At 44.0% G+C, this 20,782-nt stretch overlaps 1 protein-coding gene across 2 annotated transcripts in view; it reads left to right on the top strand.

The window, feature by feature from the left end:
• banp (BTG3 associated nuclear protein) overlaps positions 1-20,782 on the top strand; it is a 40,356-nt gene that overhangs the window by 10,432 nt on the left and 9,142 nt on the right. For both annotated transcript variants that reach the window (XM_026176336.2, XM_080304833.1), the window contains exons 9-11: positions 1,565-1,686; positions 9,389-9,460; positions 11,455-11,499. In XM_026176336.2, the coding sequence (XP_026032121.1) occupies positions 1,565-1,686; positions 9,389-9,460; positions 11,455-11,499 (239 nt within the window). The remainder of the gene's footprint in view (positions 1-1,564; positions 1,687-9,388; positions 9,461-11,454; positions 11,500-20,782) is intronic.

Here is a 20,782-nt window from a genome sequence, read left to right as displayed (position 1 = left end):
CTTTGACCAGGAGGAAAACTGGTTTGTTCTTCCTGAATCCAAGGTTTGACTAACTGATGGACTCTCCTTTCTAGTACGCTGGCATAGACTTTCCTAGGGAACGATAGAGCAGTGTTTTCTCCTTTTGACTCACCTCATGGTTTGCCAGAATCAATTCAAGGCCGACTGAAAGACTTCTTCCATGGCCTCATCAAACTCCCCTCTTACTGAAGTTTTTGCTTCAGCTGCTGCCAGAGCCACACTCTCCTTGGCCTGTCGGTACCTGTCGGCAGTGGTTGGAGTCCAAAAGACTAATGAAGCCTCATATAGCCCCTTCAGCTTGACTGCTCCAAATCATGTCCACCGTGTGGTTTGGGGGTTGCCATCACAACAGCCAATGCCATCAACCAGCGAGTGCACTGGTTAAGGGCAATGCAAACGGATGACTATATAGGACCATGAATCCCACTTCAGTGTTTTGCAGGAGCAAATATTAGTAGGCAAATTTGGGAATCCAAAATTGAGAATTGAAAAAAACACTACTATTATAATGGTTTGGGATAGATAGCCTTATTTGCAGCAAAGGGTGAATTAAATCAATTTCCACGTTTTTTTTTAAAACTGCTTTTTGGCAGGAGTGAAAACAGTCAACAACCACAGAGACACAGAGTACTTTGCTTCATCTTATTTTAGCTATTTATTAGCTAGTTATTTTCAGCTACATGAAAGCTATTTCAAGACCGGAACCCAAAAGCAGTTTCTGCAGATGGTTGTAATCTGCACACAATGCCTGCAGTCCTTCCCTCCCTGTGAGTCAAAACCTCTCACCTCTGACCAGAGAAATGTAAGACTGCAGGGGAAACCCAAATAACCCATGAGCACAAATTAGGTGTGGGTTGTCAGGCCCCGCCTTTATGAGCCACAAACACCCCAGAATGTACAATGCAAAATATTAGTTGCAAATGCATCCAATAACATAAATCACAAACACAAATTAGTCATTTTGCATAAATCAGAACTGGAATATTTAATAATCAATTATCATATAGAGTCCAAAATTTACCAAGCAAGAGTTCTTCCTCATGTTGCAAATTTCTTTGTTTTCATGCTTAAAAAAGCAATCCGACTACTTTTCTCATTAATGTCACTTCTTGTAAATAGGTCTTTTATTACTTTATATTTAAACATTGAAAACGAGAAAGTGATATTTTATTTTGCGGCCAGGCTCCACTTTGGATGAGGGTACTGATATCTATTTGACATCTCTGTAGATGCTGTTGTGCATTTCCGTGGGATGATGGCCAGGTCTGGTCAGGCTTTCAGACTGCTGTTCTGATAACAAACCCCAGACCCTGAGTTTGGCTGCTACACCATGAATCTGTTTGATGATTCTCCGGAGTCTTTAATGTATATTTAAGTGTCTGATACATTTTAAAAACCGTAATATTCTGTGGATGGCCTAGGATGATCCAGAATTTCTTATTAGAATTTGGTTATGTATCCTGGAATCCATTGAAAGCTATTTCTCACCTGTTTTTACTGTGTACATGAGTGCATCACTAATCTTATTGCTTTTCTTATCTAGAGGAAGGAATCACAGAAGAAACGGCTCACATTGAGACTGCCACTCAACAAACCTTGCACTATACATTGGCCAATCAGCAGGTCCAGTTTCACCGTATTGGTGAAGATGGACAAGTTCAGGTGGTGAGTGTCAGATTTTTTTTATTTCCAACTCTCTTTAAATTCATAAGAAAACGATTAGTTATGTCTATAACTTCTGTTCCCTGAAGGAGAGGAACGAGGTACAACACATAAGTATGGGATATCACGCCCTCGCGTGTCCTGGCTGAAGAAACCTTTATTCACGCCTTTACGGCAGATGACGTGTGATGACACGCGCAAGGCCCCGCCCGCACATATAGCCGCTGCCATCACCGTCATCCCTCAGTTCGATAGCCGCTCTTCACCGAGCCAACTGCTCAGTGGGGCCACCCTGTGTTGTACCTCGTTCCTCTCCTTCAGGGAACAGAAGTTATAGACATAACTAATCGTTCCCTTTCAGTCGATTCACTCGGTACAACACATAAGTATGGGACCTATATACACGCCCCGCAGAGCAGCCACCGAACCGGAACGGGACCACCACATCCTTAGTGAGTGGTAGACCCAGCAGAAAGGACAGCATGAGCCACCGAAGGGGCTGTAACGTCCAACCGATAAAACCGCACAAAAGTGTGCGGCGACGCCCAATTAGCCGCTGCACAAATATCAGCCACAGGCACCCCTCTAAAAAGAGCCCATGAGGTCGCCATCCCCCTGGTGGAATGAGCTCCCACCCCGTGGGGCAACGCAAAACCTCCGGTGCTGTATGCCAGCGAGATAGCCCCTACAATCCAGTGGGACAGCCTCTGTCTGGACAGAGCTCTACCTCTATTTGGATTAGCGAAGCAGACAAACAACTGGTCACACAAACGCACATCCCGAGTGCGCTCAATGTAGGTGCGTAGCGCACGCACCGGACAAAGAGAATGCACCCTCCTCTGCTCCTCAGATTCAAAAGGAGGGGAGCAAAAGCTCAGCAACTCAAACTCCATTGAACTATAAGATGCAGGCATGACCTTGGGAAGATAGGCGGCATTCGGACGCAATACGACCTTGCGGCCATCAGGAGAAAACTGTGTGCAGGCAGGATGCACAGACAGCGCATGAAGGTCCCCCACTCGCTTCGCCGAGGCCAAAGCGAGAAGTAATGCGGTCTTATACGAAAGAAGTTTCATATCTACCGACTCAACGGGTTCAAACGGAGGGCCACAAAGGGCCTCCAGCACCAAAGACAAGTCCCAAGCCGGGACACTGGACTTAAGCACGGGCCTCAGCCGGCGAACCCCTTTCAGAAAACGCACGGCGAGGGGATGCGCACCTGGTGTCACCCCGTCAAAACCGATATGACAAGCAGATATAGCCGCTAAATAAACCTTGATCGTCGAAAACGAAAGGCCTTTATCCAACAGCTCCTGCAGGAACGTCAAAACATCCACAATAGAGCACTGAAATGGGAGAGTGTGGCGGTCCTGGCACCATCGCTCGAAGGCTCGCCATTTGTAAGCGTACAAGCCTCTAGTAGACGAGGCCCTGGCGCTCTGAATCGTCGCTACCACACTAGGCGGCAGACCCTTAGCAACCAAGTTTAACCTCTCAGCAGGTAAGCATGAAGGTGCCACAGATCCGGGCGCGGATGAAACACTTCCCCCCCCGCCTGAGAGAGGAGATCCCTGCGGAGAGGAAGCTGCCAAGGACTTGCTGCAAGCAGGCTGATTATTTCTGCATACCACGACTTCGCGGGCCACCAAGGGGCCACCAGGATCAGAGAGAGGGAATGCCGACGCACCCTCTCCAGAATTGGAGATATCATTTCCACTGGGGGAAATGCATACAGGAGCACGTCTGGCCATTGGTGCGCTAGCGCGTCCAAGCCCAAGGGTGCATCGTGGTCGATTATGGAGAAGTACAGGGGGCAGTGAGCATTCACCCTGGAAGCAAAAAGATCCATTTGCGCCTCGCCAAATAGATCCCAAATCTGAGCCACCATTGAAGGGTGTAACCTCCATTCTCTCACCAGAGGACCCCCCCTGGAGAGAAGGTCCGGCCCCAGGTTCAGGTGGCCCGGGACATGGGTGGCTCTTAGAGTCAGAAAATGAACACTGCACCATAACAGCAGAGAGCGAGACAGCTGCAACAGGGGAAGAGAGCGTGTTCCTCCCTGCCTGTTTATATAAGACACCACTGTTGAATTGTCCGTCCTGACTAAGACATGCTGGCCCTGCAGGACTGGACGGAAACGCTTTAGAGCTAAGAACACTGCTAACAGCTCTAAGTGGTTGATGTGCAGCTGGCGCTGAGCCGCGGACCAGATCCCTCTCACTGACGCACCCTCGCACAGCGCTCCCCACCCACTTAGGGAAGCATCTGTGGACACCACCTTGCGAAACAACACCCTCCCAATCCGAGAGCCCTGGTGCAGTAGCCCGGGCTCCCTCCAAGGACGGAGAGCTAGCATGCAAGACGCAGTTACCGGCAGCCTCCTCCGGAGGTGACGCGAAGCACACAAACGGTGAGAGAGAGTCCAGCGTTGAAACGCTCTCATTTTCAACAGCCCAAGCGGCACTACGGCGATCATAGATGCCATCATGCCCAACAAGCGCAATATCGTCTGGAAACGCAGTCTGCGTCCCAGCTGAAATTGAGCGAGGCAGCGATGAAACGCGGCCACTCTGTGCTCTGACAACCGTGCGCGGCTGGAAAGAGAGCATATTTCCAGACCGAGAAAAGCGATCTGTTGACCTGGGATTAGCGAGCTCTTCTGAAAGTTCACAGAGAACCCCAGTGTCTGAATGTGTGACAGAACCCGCGACAGCTGCGTCTCCGCCTGTTCTCTGGAGCAAGCCACGAGAGCCCAGTCGTCCAGGTAGGCCAAGATGCGGATGCCCCTCTTCCTGAGGGGCGCTAGCGCTGCCTCGGCACATTTCGTAAAGGTGCGGGGAGCGAGCGACAGCCCGAACGGCAGCACTAGGTATTCGTAGGCTACGCCCTCGAATGCAAACCTCAGAAACTGCCTGTGTTTCGGGTGTATAGCGACATGAAAATAAGCATCTGTTCGATCGATTGTCGCAAACCAATCTCCCGGGCCGACTGCACTCAGGAGCTGTCTGAGCGTTAGCATCTTGAACCTGTACGTTCGCAGGTACGTGTTCAAGACTCGCAGGTCGAGGATGGGACGAAGCCCTCCCCCTTTCTTCGGAATGACAAAATAACGGCTGTACCAACCTTTGTCCGTCTCCGAAGCGGGGACCACCCGTATTGCTCTCTTCTGTAATAGCGCCTGTATTTCCTCTCTGAGTACCAAGGCTGCCTCGGGGTTGACAATCGTGTTCACGACTCTTTGGAAACGAGGCGGCTTGACCCGGAACTGCAACCGGTAACCCATGGCAACGGTTTGCAGCACCCACGGAGAGGGGGCGCAAGCGCGCCACTGAGGGAAGTGAGCAGCCAGCCGGCTGGCCTGCAGCACTGACGGCGGGGCGCCGTCGCCCCCCAGTGTGTCTGCAGGGGACTGCATCCCCTGCCTGACCTGGCTCATTTCGCCTGCAGGTTGAGCATTTGAGATTGTTTGAGAGTAAACAACACTCTTTATTGATTGCAACATGGGAACATGTACATTTATACATTTTGTTGGGTGCACCTTTTCCGGGGCATAACAATGAAAAACAGCGGGAACACTCGATGTGGTCGCTTGAACATTCAACACATCTGAACCGTGTGCAGGGGTTATGTGCTTGGGAGACCGCGATAGGGAAGTGCAGCGCCTTCTGGGGCTGACAACCTGAACAGAACTTAAGCGGCACCTCTTGTGCGGCAACAGAGGGGTAAGAGCAGCGTCTCCCTGCTGCCGGATCCCTTCCCCACTCGCAATCACAGCTAGGAGGGCTGAGGCTTCTTCCTCCTGGGCGTCGGGTCCCGTCGGGGGCCCGGGGGAGGGCCTTTGCCCCAGGCCGACTGGCGTGGAGCTCGGGCCGGAGTACGTGCTCTCGCCGGCGGCCCTCCCACTCCAGCAGTGGGCGCCGGTCTCTTGCCAGCTGTCAGAGGAGCGGCGGGCCTGTGAGAGCTAGCAGTGGGCTGGGGCTGGCGTCTGGGGATGATGTCGCGCAGAGCTTCCGTCTGCTTCTTCCTCAGATCGAATCTAGCCTGAATGGCTTCAAGTGAATGTCCGAATAACCCAGCCGCAGACACTGGTGCGTCCAGATACACAGCTCTGTCTCTATCAGGGACGTCGGAGAGGGTCAGCCACAGGTGCCTCTGCGCCACCACTGTCGAAGCCATCCCTCTGCCCAGGGAGAGCGCTGCACAGCGAGACGCACGGAGGATGTAATCCGTGGTGACTCTAACCTCGTTAAGAAGAGGTGACAGCGGGCTGTCCTCCGGAACCAGCGATCCAAGCTCCGCCAGGCACATTGCTTGGTACGTCTGGAGCATGGTGACGGAGCTCATGGCTCGAGCGGTGCCGGCCTGAGCCCGATAAATCTTCTCCAGCTGCGAGGCCGAGAATCTGCAGTGCTTGGACGGCAGAGTTGCGGGGCCACCGACACCATGGTTATGGGACGGGGCCAGATAAGCAGCCAGAGACGGCTCCATAGGGGGTGGGTTAGCTAAACCAGCTCCCTCGGCGCCGTCCAATTCCATGTACTGTCCATAGCCGGGCACAGTGACGCGGGTAGACAGAGGTTTGTCCCATGACGCTGTTAGCTCGCAGAGAAAGTCTGGGAACATGGGGAGGCAGTTTTTGGCCGTTGCGGGCTCCGGTGGAAGGAAAAAACCCGCAAACCGCGACGGCTTCCGAGCTGGTGGAGGAGAGGGCCAGTCCACCTGCAGCTTCTCAGCGGCACGGCGAAACAGGGAGAAAAGAGAGGTGTCATCGTGGCCGACCGGCGCAGCAGCGGCGGCATATTGGGTCGACAATGAGCTCTCCTGCTCATCCTCCGACAAACCATGGATGTCCAGGCCGATGTCCAGCACGTCATCGTCTTCCTGGGGAGCGCTGGCGGGCTTCAACCCAGGCTGAAGCCCGTCAGCGCTCCTGCATGGTTCCGGTCCGTCATCGGCTAACCCGTCAACGTATTCCATGTGGTCAGCCCAGCTAATCGCGGGGACATCGACCTGAAAATTTTCGTCTTCGGACTCGGACGAAGCCGGGGCTCCAGACTCGGAAAGAAGAGGGTCATGCCGTGCGACAGCCGAGCGTCCCAGCACTCTTTCCACAAACGTCACCCGTCTTTCCAGGGTCGAGCGTCGGAGCTGGCGACAAAATGCACAAGCTTCGGGCTCCGTCAACGCTCTCCTAGCGTGGACGATCCCCAGGCAGACAGGGCAGGCATCGTGCTGGTCGCTGTCGTGCAAAGAGAAACCACATCCCTGAGGACAGGGGCGAACAGAAGATTTCTGCTTTGCTCGCTTCGGTTTGGAGTCCATTCCCAAAACGCAAAGCGAAACGCTGCACAAGAAAAACTTGAAAATAGCGCTCCGCGGGCAGCCTACGCACCAGCTGGGCGGTGGAGGCTAACACCAACAGGGGCAGTTAAGCTAGGTTCAAGTTGGCAGACAACGGAGCTAACTAGCAGTAGCTAGCTAGCCCAACTCAGCAGAGGTGTTCTCAGCGAGGTGAAGAGCGTAAGAACTGAGGGATGACGGTGATGGCAGCGGCTATATGTGCGGGCGGGGCCTTGCGCGTGTCATCACACGTCATCTGCCGTAAAGGCGTGAATAAAGGTTTCTTCAGCCAGGACACGCGAGGGCGTGATATCCCATACTTATGTGTTGTACCGAGTGAATCGACTGAAAGGGAACATTTTTATTGATTGGCAAACACAACAGAAGAAAATCTTTCTGCTCATATCTCTGTTCTTTTCTTTGTCATGTGTGTACTTTATCTAAGAGGCCCTCAGAGCTGAGTTCATAGTGTACTAGAATGGGTCACACCACCCACTACAATTACCCTTACAGCATTCTGGAGGAATAGTGCAAATTATGTCAGTGAACCAGTGACTCATGGGATGTACATGAACAGATGCTATGGTCAGAGGTTGCGTTCAGGCCCAGTACAGTGTTATAGGTAGGCGGATAGAGGAAGTGACTGGATCTTTTAGTTCCCTCAGCTCTGAAATCACCCAGAATAGATGATCAGAGTTAGATACCAAGAGTCACAATGTCAATATATTCAGAGTCCTGATGGGTTATTCAAGAAGGAACTAATTTATATTTTCTTTTTCTAGTGTTAAAACTTCATTTGTACAGGTTTGATAAGCCTATGTGGATACAATGTGATGAGTATTTCTGCTGTTTCTGGTTTACATCATACTATACATGATGCATAGTTTTGGCAGTACTCGTGACAGACCACTTCCCTGGGAAGGGAACAGATAGATGATAAAAAATACAGGGTAGACAGGCAGGAAGTGCTTTCAGGGAAAGGTGGGTGAGAAAGATTGTCAGGAGTTCTCCCTACTTGCCTGCCTGAGTAGGATTGTGCAAGTAATGGTCTCAAGGATTCACATTGTTGAGTGAGAGAGGGATTGCAACACCTTCTCAATATGATAACTTAGTCCTGTAGGGAAGACCATCCAACCTTACATCTGAGTATTAAAGACTACAGTTGAGCCTAAAATTTATTAGTACTCCTAATGCAGTAGGAGAAATTAATACTTGCAAAGAGTGATTGAGCATTGCAACCATCATTCCATAGTAACTCAATGTAATTTATCATCATCAAATTATATTTCCCAAAATAGAGCAGCTTAGTTGTTTAGCAAATAATTTGATTAGATTACATTAGATTAGCCTTTATTGTGTCTCCCTTGGGAGAAATTTACCTTGGACAAGCCAGGGAAACACGTCATGTAAGCTAGCAGATGCATACAAACTCTCATTTACAATTCCATCTATTAGCATTCAGTAATTTGATCAATAATGGCAGTAGAGAAAATTTAAAGCTATTTAACTTACAGTTTGGTACCCCGTACCTTTTTTCCATCCCTTTTTTTCACATTTTGAATTTTGGGTCAGAGTTTGATGGAAAGGTTGCCAAACCATGTAGAGATGCTGTAACAGATAATAGATTCAACAATTGTCCTATAAAATAGTAACATAAGGCTATTATTCACTCCATGGACCCTAAGCCTTCTTAAAAAATGCAAGCGCTAAATCATGCACACGCCCATCATGAACACAGAAATACTTAAAAGACGTCGCTTGTTCAACCTTCGTACTACTAATCAAACCCGGGCTGTGATCTCCAGTAGATCTTGATCTTGGATCGAAGGTCAATTCCTTATTTTTCTTTAGCTTTAACATTAGGTTTGAAAGCTTTAGTCACAACTGGGTTTTTTTTCCTTTTTTTTTTCTTTCTTTTTCTTTTTTACATTTTTTGTTATCACTCTACAGCACAGGTGTTGCACTCCAGGCCTCGAGGGCTGGTGTCCTGCAGGTTTTAGATGTGTCCTTGATCCATCACAGCTGATTTAAATGGCTAAATTACCTCCTCAACATGTCTTGAAGTTCTCCAGAGGACTGGTAACGATCATGTGAGTCAGGTGTGTTGACCCAAGGTGAGATCTAAAACCTGCAGGACACCGGTCCTCGAGGCCTGGAGTCCAACATCCCTGCTCTACAGTAATGATGACTGGGAAAACCCAAAGAGGATGAATTAACTTAAAAAGACTTTCTAACCACTGTGTGCAATTTTGTTATTGTGGGTTATGAAGATTATATAAACATACCTTTTAACTTTTTTTTTTAAATCATATTCATGAAATTGTTCTAGCTTCAGCTATACCTCATCTTCATCTGTGTGTCTCAGATTCCACAGGGGCAGTTGCACATAGCCCAGGTACCACAAGGAGAGGAGGTGCAGATCACACAGGACAGTGAGGTTAGTGTGCAAGTGCGCCCGTGAAAGAGGGGTTGTAAAATAGAAAAGAAAAATAAACAGTCACCCTGAGTCACTTCTCTAGATTTATTAAATTCACTTCACTAAACATGTATCTAAAAAGAATATGACTGTTATGTAGAACGATGGCACCAGTGGTTGTAGTCAGCCGTCTGCTGATACCTACCTTTCTTTATTGTTTATAGTTAAGTCAAATTTAAGCAGAGTTAAGTTTCGGGGGTAGAAAATCAATTCTGTGTATGTTATTGTGGGGGAAGTTCACAATGTTAATTTGTATTGTTTGAATTTAGTTAATGTTTGTGATTTGAATTGTTTAAACAGCTATCTGAAATTATCCACAATATTTGTTAGAGCTGGAAGAATCTCCTGTTTTGATTAACAACCAAAAACAACCACTTCTATTCATTTTAGCTAGTCAATGGTAGGACTGGTATGATTTCCACTGCATTTGTTTAACTATAAACAAAGGAATACTTGAAAAATGAATTTTTTGCACGACATTACATCTATTCAGTGCCAACTTCTTACGGCAAGAGAACTGCTGATTAGCATAATATACAATGTCTTATAAGAAAGCATAAGTGTGGAATAATTGTCCTGATTACATTGATTTTACAATGGCTGTTTAATTTTGTAATCTCACAAGCAGCTTATTGTAGTCTCTAAACTAGTCTACTTCTACAAAGCAATTTAAACAAGTTTATCAAGAACCTGTATGTTTGTTTTGCTCACACAATTAGCTGGCAGCTAGCTGCTTGTCTGGTGTTGCGCTAGACGTTTTAGACATTAGTGAATTTTAGCCAAAGTAAAGTTTTTTCAGTGAACGTCTTATTGTTTATATATGCTATCTGCCAGATTATGCACAAGGTTTTGAATTTTGTTTTCATGTAATGCCCAGGTGGCTTATTTTCCCCACCACACATCCTTGCATGCGCGCACACAGCCTGTCAGTTGAAATCAAACTCTAACTCCAAACCACCCCGACTTTTAAAGAGGAATTTCCGCATCAACATCTTTGCTAATGATTTTAAAGGATGTGGGAGAGAGATTTATTTCAAGGCGCCAGTCTGTGTACACATATATACATGTAATCACATACTGTATATGATTCAGGCCACACATGCTTGACAGCTCGGCATTTTTGCAAAAGCAATTGACACCTTAAGCAAGTGTTTTTCTAATTTCCTATTCGGTTCTACTCCTAGAGGACACTTAGAGGAAGAAATGCACAATTGAAGGAGAGAGACTGAGTAAATTGGAGGCAGAAAACACTAAAGCCTTTCCTGCACTTTGTGGCTGAGCCCAGATTTTTTTCCCCTGTCTTTTCTCTTTCGTATTCCATGCTATTGTTTGTTTTTTGGAGTTCAAAGCTTAGCAACAAAATCCCACTTCTCCCAACTGCCACTCACAGAATATGTTTTCATTAGGAACGGGCCCCTTTCATCAAAGGGATTGGTTTTAGTGTGCTTAAAAAGGAAATGAGCTGTTTGAGAGATTACACTGCTCTCTGGCCATATGGCAGCTCAGACAGTATTGCATATATACATGAGATAAAATTAGCTAGAGCAGAAACAGCTGAGACCTGAGGATTGCTAAATGTGTCTTGTATAATATCCTTTTGCAAAATGGTCCTGTTGATATCACTGTGGGTGTTTAGAGATTTTCTAATAGCCACTATATCTCGATCTGAGACAATCATGCACTTATGTCAGAGCAAACAGATTTCTTTTTATGTTAACAGGGAGTCGAACTCTATCCAGAAATGAAAATACATGGATGTTCCATTCACCTCCTCTCAAGTACAAACACTGGCAGGAACTTATCATGCTGACCTTTTCACACTGCATATCTGATTGGCTTAGATAGTTTAATGACTTGTTTAACTTAATGTGATTTCAGCTTCTTAAAGTAGTTAAACCAAAGTCTTTATATTAAAACATAGGGCTGCTGACTGACATGACATTTCTCAATTTCAGGGAAATCTCCAAATCCACCAGGTGCATGTTGGCCAGGATGGACAGGTAAGAACACGTTTAAGCAAGATTTCTGTATGAATATGCAGAATGTGTAAGCAAGGGACACGATTTTTGGTATTGGAAGCTTTCTGGTTTTTGAGGCACTGCAATGCAGTCTTGACATATGTGGGGGGGGAAAATGCAGATGGAATAGGAAGTCCTAAGTATATCTAGGATATCTGAAAAGCCAGCAACTGATAATTGATTAAAGTCCTGAAAAATTGACAGTTGCCAGGCAAGGCTAAATCCAGAGGCTTTTGGGTTGGGTTCTCAGACTGACAGCAACTCAAAAGATGTTATAAAACACTAACTGATCTTTGCTGTAGATTTTAAAATATATATATCTCATATTTTCATACTTCGTGGATTATGTTTGCAATTACACTGTCTGATTAGAGGTTAAAGGATGGAGCAGGTCATTATGACTTTGAGGAGATATTTTCTGTTGGCATTCATATATAATGTAAATGTGATCAATGAACCAGGTAAGGTGTCAAATAACAAAAGCTTGTGTCCCATTTATGTTTCAACACAGTATGTTTCAGGATAGACTAATTAGACACACACACACACACACACACACACACACACACACACACACACACACACACACACACACACACACACACACACACACACACAGACAGAGCAAGATGTCTTTTGTGCTCTTAGTGTCCGTGTCTTTGTTCATACCACTCCCTTCTTTCCTTCTCTGTCACTGGACTGAGAGCCCTTCCTGTTCCTTTATTCTTTCCTCTGAGATCCAAGTGAGTCTCGATCAAAGCAGCGTTGGCTGTGTATCACCGATACATGCCACATATGGATGCCTGAAGACAACCACCATTTCACATTCATTATTTCATCATGTTTGTCTAGAAGCTAGGCTTTAGGGAAGGAAGTGCCTTCTCACGCTCCATCTGGTGGTTATACTATTTTGTTACCACAGGTGTGATTATGTAACAGCCTCAGAGGGCCTTTTCTTCCTGAATGGAGGCTACACAAACTCCCTCCTGGGATCATCAAAAGGAGATTGTTTACTTACCTTTTTTTTTTAAAGGCAATTAAGAGATGGGTGCGTCACAGACCCATCTTTAACTTATCTTATGGTGCATCACATGGCTGCTGGGTTTGTACACTTTGGTTGCCAACCTAGCACAAAAAAAGCATGCTGTCATCTGCAAAACGTTTTTACCAAACAATCTGATGTCACCCGTAGGTACGGCACACTATGGGGTAGTCAAATATGTGCAAGCATACTTTTCTACTAGCATAAAATGAAAGCATGGTAATTTTTGGTAGAGCTATAAAATGGTGACTCAGGCCAGCCTTTTTGGATTTTATTTCGGTGTCTCAGCAGTTCATTCTGCACATAAACAAAAGCTATTGTGTTTGAAAGCACTGTCGATTTACTGGTTTCTTCCAGGGTTTGTTATGAAAAAAGTCAAAAATAATCTGTAGCCTAAAATTCAGGCTTTCGTGGTCGTAAATTTTGTTGTCTTATAAAGTCTGGTCATAATTTTGTTTTTATCATAAACTGAGGAAACAATAAAACAAGGCTTTCTCTGTACACATTATGCCAGTAACCAGGGTAAAGAATGTAATGTAACAACCCATCTATGCAGTCAGTATGGTAATTGCTTTTTCCAATATGGTAAGCAGTAAGCAATTACAATAGTACTATGTTTTTAGGCACCCCAACACTTTACTTTTAAACAGATACACTCATCAACATATAATATCTCAAAATCTGGAGCAAAGAAGGAGTTACACCACAGCCAGCAGCTGAAACCACTTGTTTCCAGCTGGTCAGTTCTTCATTTTATAGTCTGATTATGATCCCATCACTCAGTTCCCTCATAGGTTCAAGATGCCATTTACTCTGGATGTGCATACATTTGGGTTGCATGAATGCATCTGCTTTATATCAGATTTTTGTTGTTGTTATTGTTGTTTGTATTCCTTTATTGACTGTTAAGCTTGGTGCGTGTTGTCAATTGATTAAGGTAGTCAGCACACATCCATATGCTCCTTCTCTTCACACATGCGTGTTCATGTCCTCAGATGACCTGTTTGGTGAGCCTGACAGCAGCATTCCTCTCCGTCTCTCTCTAAGATCTTAGAAGGAGTTTTGGCTAGAGTGTGGTTTAGATTTTGTCCCATTACACACATTTCCAGCAGTTATTCATATGAGTTCAAAGAGTGCATGAACTACTCTTGCAGATTGCCATTGGGGTTAGCTCTTCTTTGTGGTATACACCATGATTTGCATGGCATAGATTAAAAAAAATGTAACTTTTGAAACTGTATTTTTTGTGGGGGATTTTCATGTGTGTTGCATCCCAAGATAGAGGAACTAAAAGCTCTGTATTCCTCAGGGGGTATCTGAGAGTCTATTCCAATGAAAAGCTCCTTTATTTTTTTTCTTATCACTCCCTTTTTTAAAGCTCATATTTTTGTTGGGTTTGTAAAATAATATCAGAATTGTTCCAAAACAAACACCAAGTGACTTACTCTGCTAGACCTCATGTTGTAGGTCGAGTTGTTCACACACATCCAGTTACATGCGACAATGGCAGTATCTCTTCAATTACAAATTCTCATATTCTCATGCACTGGAGGGAGAGCAAATCTTGGGTCAACTCTTAAATCTTGATAACATGCAGTTAAATCACTGAGCCATTTAAAAGAAACGGTGCTTCCACAAGTATGTTAGTAGTAATAGCACTTACTCAGGAAAATGACAGATTATAGCTATATTATGATTGCTGCAGTGTGTCTTGGAACGTCATTTGTTAAGAACCTCAGACACACAGTAAAGATCACACTTGATCCTGATGTGTATTTTCTTAAATGTGTAATTTGTCTGTTTACAGAGAGCCTTACATCAAATGGACTATGAATGATGTCAGTGTTTTTGTAATCTGGCAGACTAGTGCTGAGGCTATGTTGGTGTAACCTAGCCTACGCAATTCATCACAGAAAAGCCATCTTTTTATCTCACTCTGGGACCACTTCTTCTTTATTTAACTTTCACTACACTTATGTAGTGTAGTTGTGGCTATGGTTGTCTTTTAAAAGCTACCTGCCACATCCATTTTCTGTTAGATATTTACACTCTGTGGTACTATTTGAGCTATATTTGGACCTGATACCCACATCAAAATAAAGTCAAATTTTCAGCTCAGCACTGATTTTTATTTTTTTTTCTAAATAACTGTATAGCTCTTTTGGGGACTTCTAATCCATGTTTATTTCCTTTTTGTAAGGTGGTCTGGCTTGCATTATTCTGTCTCATCAGTCTGTTATGCGAGTAGACTTTATATGAGTCATATCTGGTCACAGTCTGTATAGTCTGAATAATCACTCCTAAAGTTTCAAATTACGATGTCATCTTTCATTGGGATGATGAGTCTGAATCTGGCTTTACAAGCTTTATCATGAAAGATGTTAAATAACTTCTTCTGTTGATTTATATCCTTGTCTCTTTACCAGGGACTGTTAAAGATAGTGGACAGGTTAATTTTGGAGTTTTTGCCAAATCGATCTTTTTTTAAACTCTCATATTAACACGTTTTTACTAAATAGCATGTTTTGTGAGTTCAAATCTACCTTTATGTTCTAAACAGACAATACTGCCTGTTCACAGAAACATATTGATATTCTAGTTTTGGATTCTTTGGTTTTAGAACAATGGTGGAGAGTCCCGGGTACTAAACCCCTACTGGGGCTGTCTCAATCAAGGTGTTCCTTAGAGTTGCTAAACACCTATAGATCTGAGTCATCACACGAGTCAAGTTGTGGGTTACTCCTGTCGCTGGGGCTGAGAGGTGAAACTTCTATGAAACATTGCCCCAACACGGCTGATAGCTGGTGCCATAAGCCACCACCTATGTTTAAAAATGGTAATTCACAGTGGATATAGATGGCCTCCTTTACTAGTCTCTAAAAACATCTGTCTTCTCTATCTAAAATGTGGCATCCTCAAAAGAGTGTCCTTTCTCCTTTAAGTAAGGCTAAGTTTTGTTGGATTATTAATACATTTGCAGTATATACCTATACAGAACATGCTTTGCTGGCAGTCTACCGTCTATCCATCTATCATCTTTTGTATTGCTACTAGAGACTATGTCCATGCAGTGAGAAGAGAAATGTGCGGCACACATCTTAGTTTTGCACGTTTGTCTAATGCTACAGCCACATTAGGGAAAACAGTCCAGGAGACAACTGCATGACCAAAATGATTGTTACTGTGTGCAATGATTTTCTGATCTTGTTACCTTTGAAATGGTGCTTGAAATGCTTCTAACCAGGTGTGCAACCAATTGCAGTCAGTTGCCAAAGGGACTTTAGTGCGTTAAGACAGCAATAAAATATCTATAACACAGAGACGGTCTGCTTTCAGTTTGAAACTGAATGGGGTGAAGTTGGCAGTTACAACCTGATCGACTGAGTGATTAACTTTGATAAATCTGCTGCCATATGCATACTCTGAAATTCACACTAACTACTTATATTCAGAGCCCAGCATGTACTTCATAGATTTGAAACAGAAATTCCTCTTTCATGGTTATTGCAGGACAGCAATTTAACTGCTAACATATGGATTTTAACTTCTATATTGGAATATAACCCAAATACAGTAAGGGGAGTTATTTGGAAACCTTTGCTAGGTCGTCCGAGAGTGACTGCTGTCAGTATAAGTCAGACCATTTGGATCACATGCAGCCACAAGTTGAGTGCTGCACGATCAGCCCCTTGAGCAATCACTTGGTCACTGCAGCTACTTCAAGTTGGGCACTGAATATGAAAAAATTCAATGCTATCACTGGACAACCACCAATTTAGTCACAGTGAGGCAAGTCCCATTTTTTGCATGCTAGTGTGATTGAGCCATTGTGTAGTACAGATGACTGTAGAGGGTTGTTTTTTTTGTTTTTTTTGCATCTACACTATAGTATACATTTGTGCATTATGGATGCAGATGTTTTTGTTACTTCTACCATGGGAGTCTGTGCCAACTCAGCCATGAACTTGGTGCCACTGTGCCAGCTGAAAGTCTGAGCAAAACTGGTTTAGAGCGATCCAAAGTTCCCAAATTGCTCATAAAACCCTCTCATGCGGACGGAAGAGAAGGCAGACCATGAAGCTATAAAATAACTAGCCTTTTACTGCACTGCCTGTCTGCCATAGCCTCTTATCTTATGCCCTTCTGTATCTCTGCTGTGATCTTATCCTGCACTGATGCAGACCAAATGGAGGATTAGAAGATGAAAGGAGTGACTGATGAGAACAGGAGAAAAGAGAAAATATGGGGAGGGAAAGGCATTAAAAAAATGCCTGAAAGACATGTTTTGTAATGCTGATGATTTAAAAACAGACACCAGCTGAGCTGGTGAACAAAAGCACACTCTGTAATACAAATGCAATGTACCAGGTATAACTGGTTAAAAACACAGGAGGAGATTGTGCCCTCTGCTGGACTATTGCCTGGCTCAGGCAAATACAGTATGCTCACAATGGCTGCTGACAGTTCTACGTGCAGGTGTTATTTTTTTCTTGGATACCCGCTGCAAAACTGTAATAACTGCATCTTTTGTGCTTTTGAGCTGATATTCAAATGCAAAACATTCTTAGCAATACTGGCCAAAAATACTTTTATTTTACTTTATTAAACTTTTATTTGATCTAATGTTATTTGATGTGCTCGAATCTTCACTGCATGTAATCTATATCTCTGAATAGACAAGTCAGTAAACTTCAGCTAAACTGGTTTTTGGAAGCAGACGAATGCTCGTCACATCTTGCTTGCAAATCTTTTTCTGAAAGCTCTGCAGTCTTTCATTTATGTTGAGCAAAGTCGAAGCGGTCTGCGGGCAAGATTGACTCTTGCCATCTCGCCATAAAGGCCTGAATGATGGAGAGCTGCCATCTTTAAATTAGAATTCTTGAGGTTCTGCTAGAGCGGCAGGTGGGTCTTCATGACCAAGGCTCTTCCTGCTCAGTTATTTTGTTTTGGCAGTTTAGCCAACGGTACAAACTTCACAGTTAACAACCTACTTTACTCCTAGTAAGACTGTATGCATTGCTTTGTGTGGGTGGGGGTTGTTTTGTTTTTGTCTTTAAATCCATTGTGGATTCTGTGTATGTCCAACTGATACTCTTTGACACATTTGGACTTCAGTCAAGTGGATACTTTATAGAAGAGATTTCATTGTTTTTATTTTTAATTTTCGTATGTTTGCAATAATGTCAATAAATAGAACATGAAGCGAATCAGCTCCAAACATTGCCTGATTCCACTGAACGTGAATCGCAAACACAAAGAATCTCATATTAAAACATGCAGTTCGGGTTATTAGAGGACTCTTCCAGTCAGATGGCTTTAAACCTAAGCTATGTCAGTCTGTAAATGCAGCACATCTCAAGAGACTACTATAAAGCTTTACGAAATTTACTGATCCCATCATCTGCCTGCATCATTTATCGATGATGGACCTGATTACCTCCCATCTGGGGTTTTAAACATGTTGTTCTCTCACCCCACCTCATTTTCCCTCAGTTGAAAGTTTGCCATCCTTTTCTGTCATCGCATGTTTTGGTGCATCTGTTGAAACATCCCAAATAACAATGTTCATGGCCGGTATGAGAACTGGGTCATAGAACTGAGTCCAGCTCTGCACTGGTCCCTCCAGTCTTTTCTGCCAGGACATTCAAACATAGAGCAGATACAAATAGTTTTAGGGTGATGGTGAGGGAAGCACACAGTGTTACTGGACAAGATAGGGATAAAGGAAAGGAAAGGAAAGGAAAGGAAAGGAAAGGAAAGGAAAGGAAAGGAAAGGAAGAGTACAGGAAGACAGTGAAAGTAGAGTTTAAGAGGAAATGGGGATTACTATGTTTGACTCGAGCTTTGTGAACTTATGATATTGTAAGCACTTTTGTTGCCTGTTGTTGGTTAGGGTTGTTGCAGGTCTGCTGTGTGAGGACAATGTGTTTTTGTTCCTTTCTACACAAAAGGCAAATGTTTGAACAATAAGTAGGCTTAACCTCACAGAATCAGGGTGTGATGGAATCAGACTGCTGGCTCATGGCCCAAGTTGTTTTCCGAAATGTGGTTTCTGGTATTTAAGGGGATGTTGAAATTCCTGTGATTGACAATGTTGGGCCAGGATAACAATTAAAAGATACAAACAAAATGTTTTATGACCAGGGTTTAGTATAAGTGGATTGTACGTAAGCCTTCAAGGATTTGGAAGACTAGTGGTGGATCACGTTTCAAAGAAGTGGTCTGCTTCATGTCTTGTGGCATCATGGGGCAGAGATAAAGGGACACAGATCGGGGAATCCTAGTTCTTTGTGTGTGTGTGTGTGTGTGTGTGGGAGGGAGGGGGTATTTGTAAGTGAGCTTTTCAGAGTTGTTCAGAGGAGGATACCCCCAGTGGTGTTTTCTTTCGTCTGTGTGGGCAAAGTCTGGGTCGCTGGCTGTGTGAGTAAGAGAGACCAGATGTCTTAGATGCATTTCAGTATGAGTCACCCTCAGCACAGGCCTGGTGCATATCTGCCTTACCAGTGTCAGGCATAGATGGCTCCATCATCATCATTCAATGCTGCAACCTCTGTAACCAAGTCCATGAAGCACCGTTGTCATGTAAATTTCTTAATTAGTGAATTTATCACACATGAGTCATAATTTTGAGACTAACGTTCAACAGTCTTTCGAATTATTCTTGACATATTTACAGCAGACCCTGATTTTACTGTTACTACAGTAAAGAATGGCAATTTTAGCAAAACAACTTCCCTGATTTAAAATTAACCTCCAAAATGGGGTTACCAGTGTAAATGTTAATCTGTGTGTGTTGGATAAATAAAAACTCCAGAGAAAGGATGAGGTAGAAGTACCCAAGCTTTATTTCACTGAAACTGGAAAATCTACAGGAAGCAGTAAAAGTAATTCTAATAGATTCATAGTTGATGTGATGCATCAGTGAGTTAAAGACTCCCAATAAGCTACACGCTGATGAAAGATGACAGATGTCTTTCGCAACAAATCTGAGATTTGAATTTGTTGGATTCTTGGCTGGTGTGTGTCAAAGGCGCCGAGTGCATTTAAGGTTTTCTGTTATGGAAGTGCTTTGGAAGCCTAAAAGGGTCAGCTAGAGGTAATTTGGACATGTCAGTACGTGAGATCTAATTTTCACTGCAATTTTCTTTGTTTTGTATTTATGTATTAAAAGGACAGTGGCACAATTGAAAACAAACATAAGATGCATTGCTTTAGACAACTGAGGAAAATTACATTTGGCCTCAATAATGCATGTTTGCAAATCTAACTAGATAAAGGATCTTGTTGCGATGGGTAGTTTGGGCAGTGCTGTATTTTCTTCATTGAATTTTACAACCTGTATTTATCATCTTCCCTGGCTCCATTGAATTAAACAGAATAATTGGAAACATGATAAAGGCATCCTTTTAAATCATGAAATTTACTGACGCTATAAAAATGGCGTGGTCAATTAGGCAAGCCAAGTTTGGATTTATGCTAGAGAACAGTGAAAACCGTCAATGAAATGTACTTCTCTTTCGTGTTTAAGGGGCCCTATTCTTAATTACAGCTGTTATTTTTGTCATCAGTTCCCTTTTGATTTTCTGCTCTGGATCAGAACTCAAGTGAAGTTGGTTTTATCATAAAACTTTTCTGAGCCCTGCCTGAATCCGACTCCCAGTCTGCTGGTGGGAGTTGTGAAGCAAAGGATGCAAGGGAGGGCTTGATTCTTTGCAGGTGTTGAGCTCTAGTGTAGAAACACTTTGATGGTGTGGGTGGAAATGGGAAGCTTTGGTTCAGGTCACAAGTTCATGTATAGCATACATAACAAGTTTCAAAGAAGTATATTTAGCTAGGAGATATATCTGTCAGAAATATATGGTAAAGATGCATCAACAAATGAGTGGAGTAATTCTCAAAACATAGAGGGGAAAAATCAATACTATAGTTTTTAATTTCAGTGTTTTGACTTCATTGAGTCACATTACAATCTGAGGTCCAGCTGAAATCAGAATAGCCAGCGTAAGACTCAGCAGTAAAATAAAAGGCATATGTAACAAAGCGGTAATGACTGCAGTGAGACATTTTACAGTCGGTGTGATCATTTCCCCAGTTCACACAAAACAATCACTTAGAGCACTTCTGTGTCTATGGCCATCTTTATGGCCAAGTTGAACCCAGGCCTTACTCCCTCCCCCTGCCCCCCACTCCTCCACTTTGACCGCACCTACCCACCCGGAGCTA

Source organism: Astatotilapia calliptera, chromosome 7, assembly GCF_964374335.1.
Source record: "Astatotilapia calliptera chromosome 7, fAstCal68.1, whole genome shotgun sequence".
Lineage (NCBI taxonomy): Eukaryota > Metazoa > Chordata > Actinopteri > Cichliformes > Cichlidae > Astatotilapia > Astatotilapia calliptera.
This window is presented reverse-complemented; position numbering and strand designations above follow the sequence as displayed.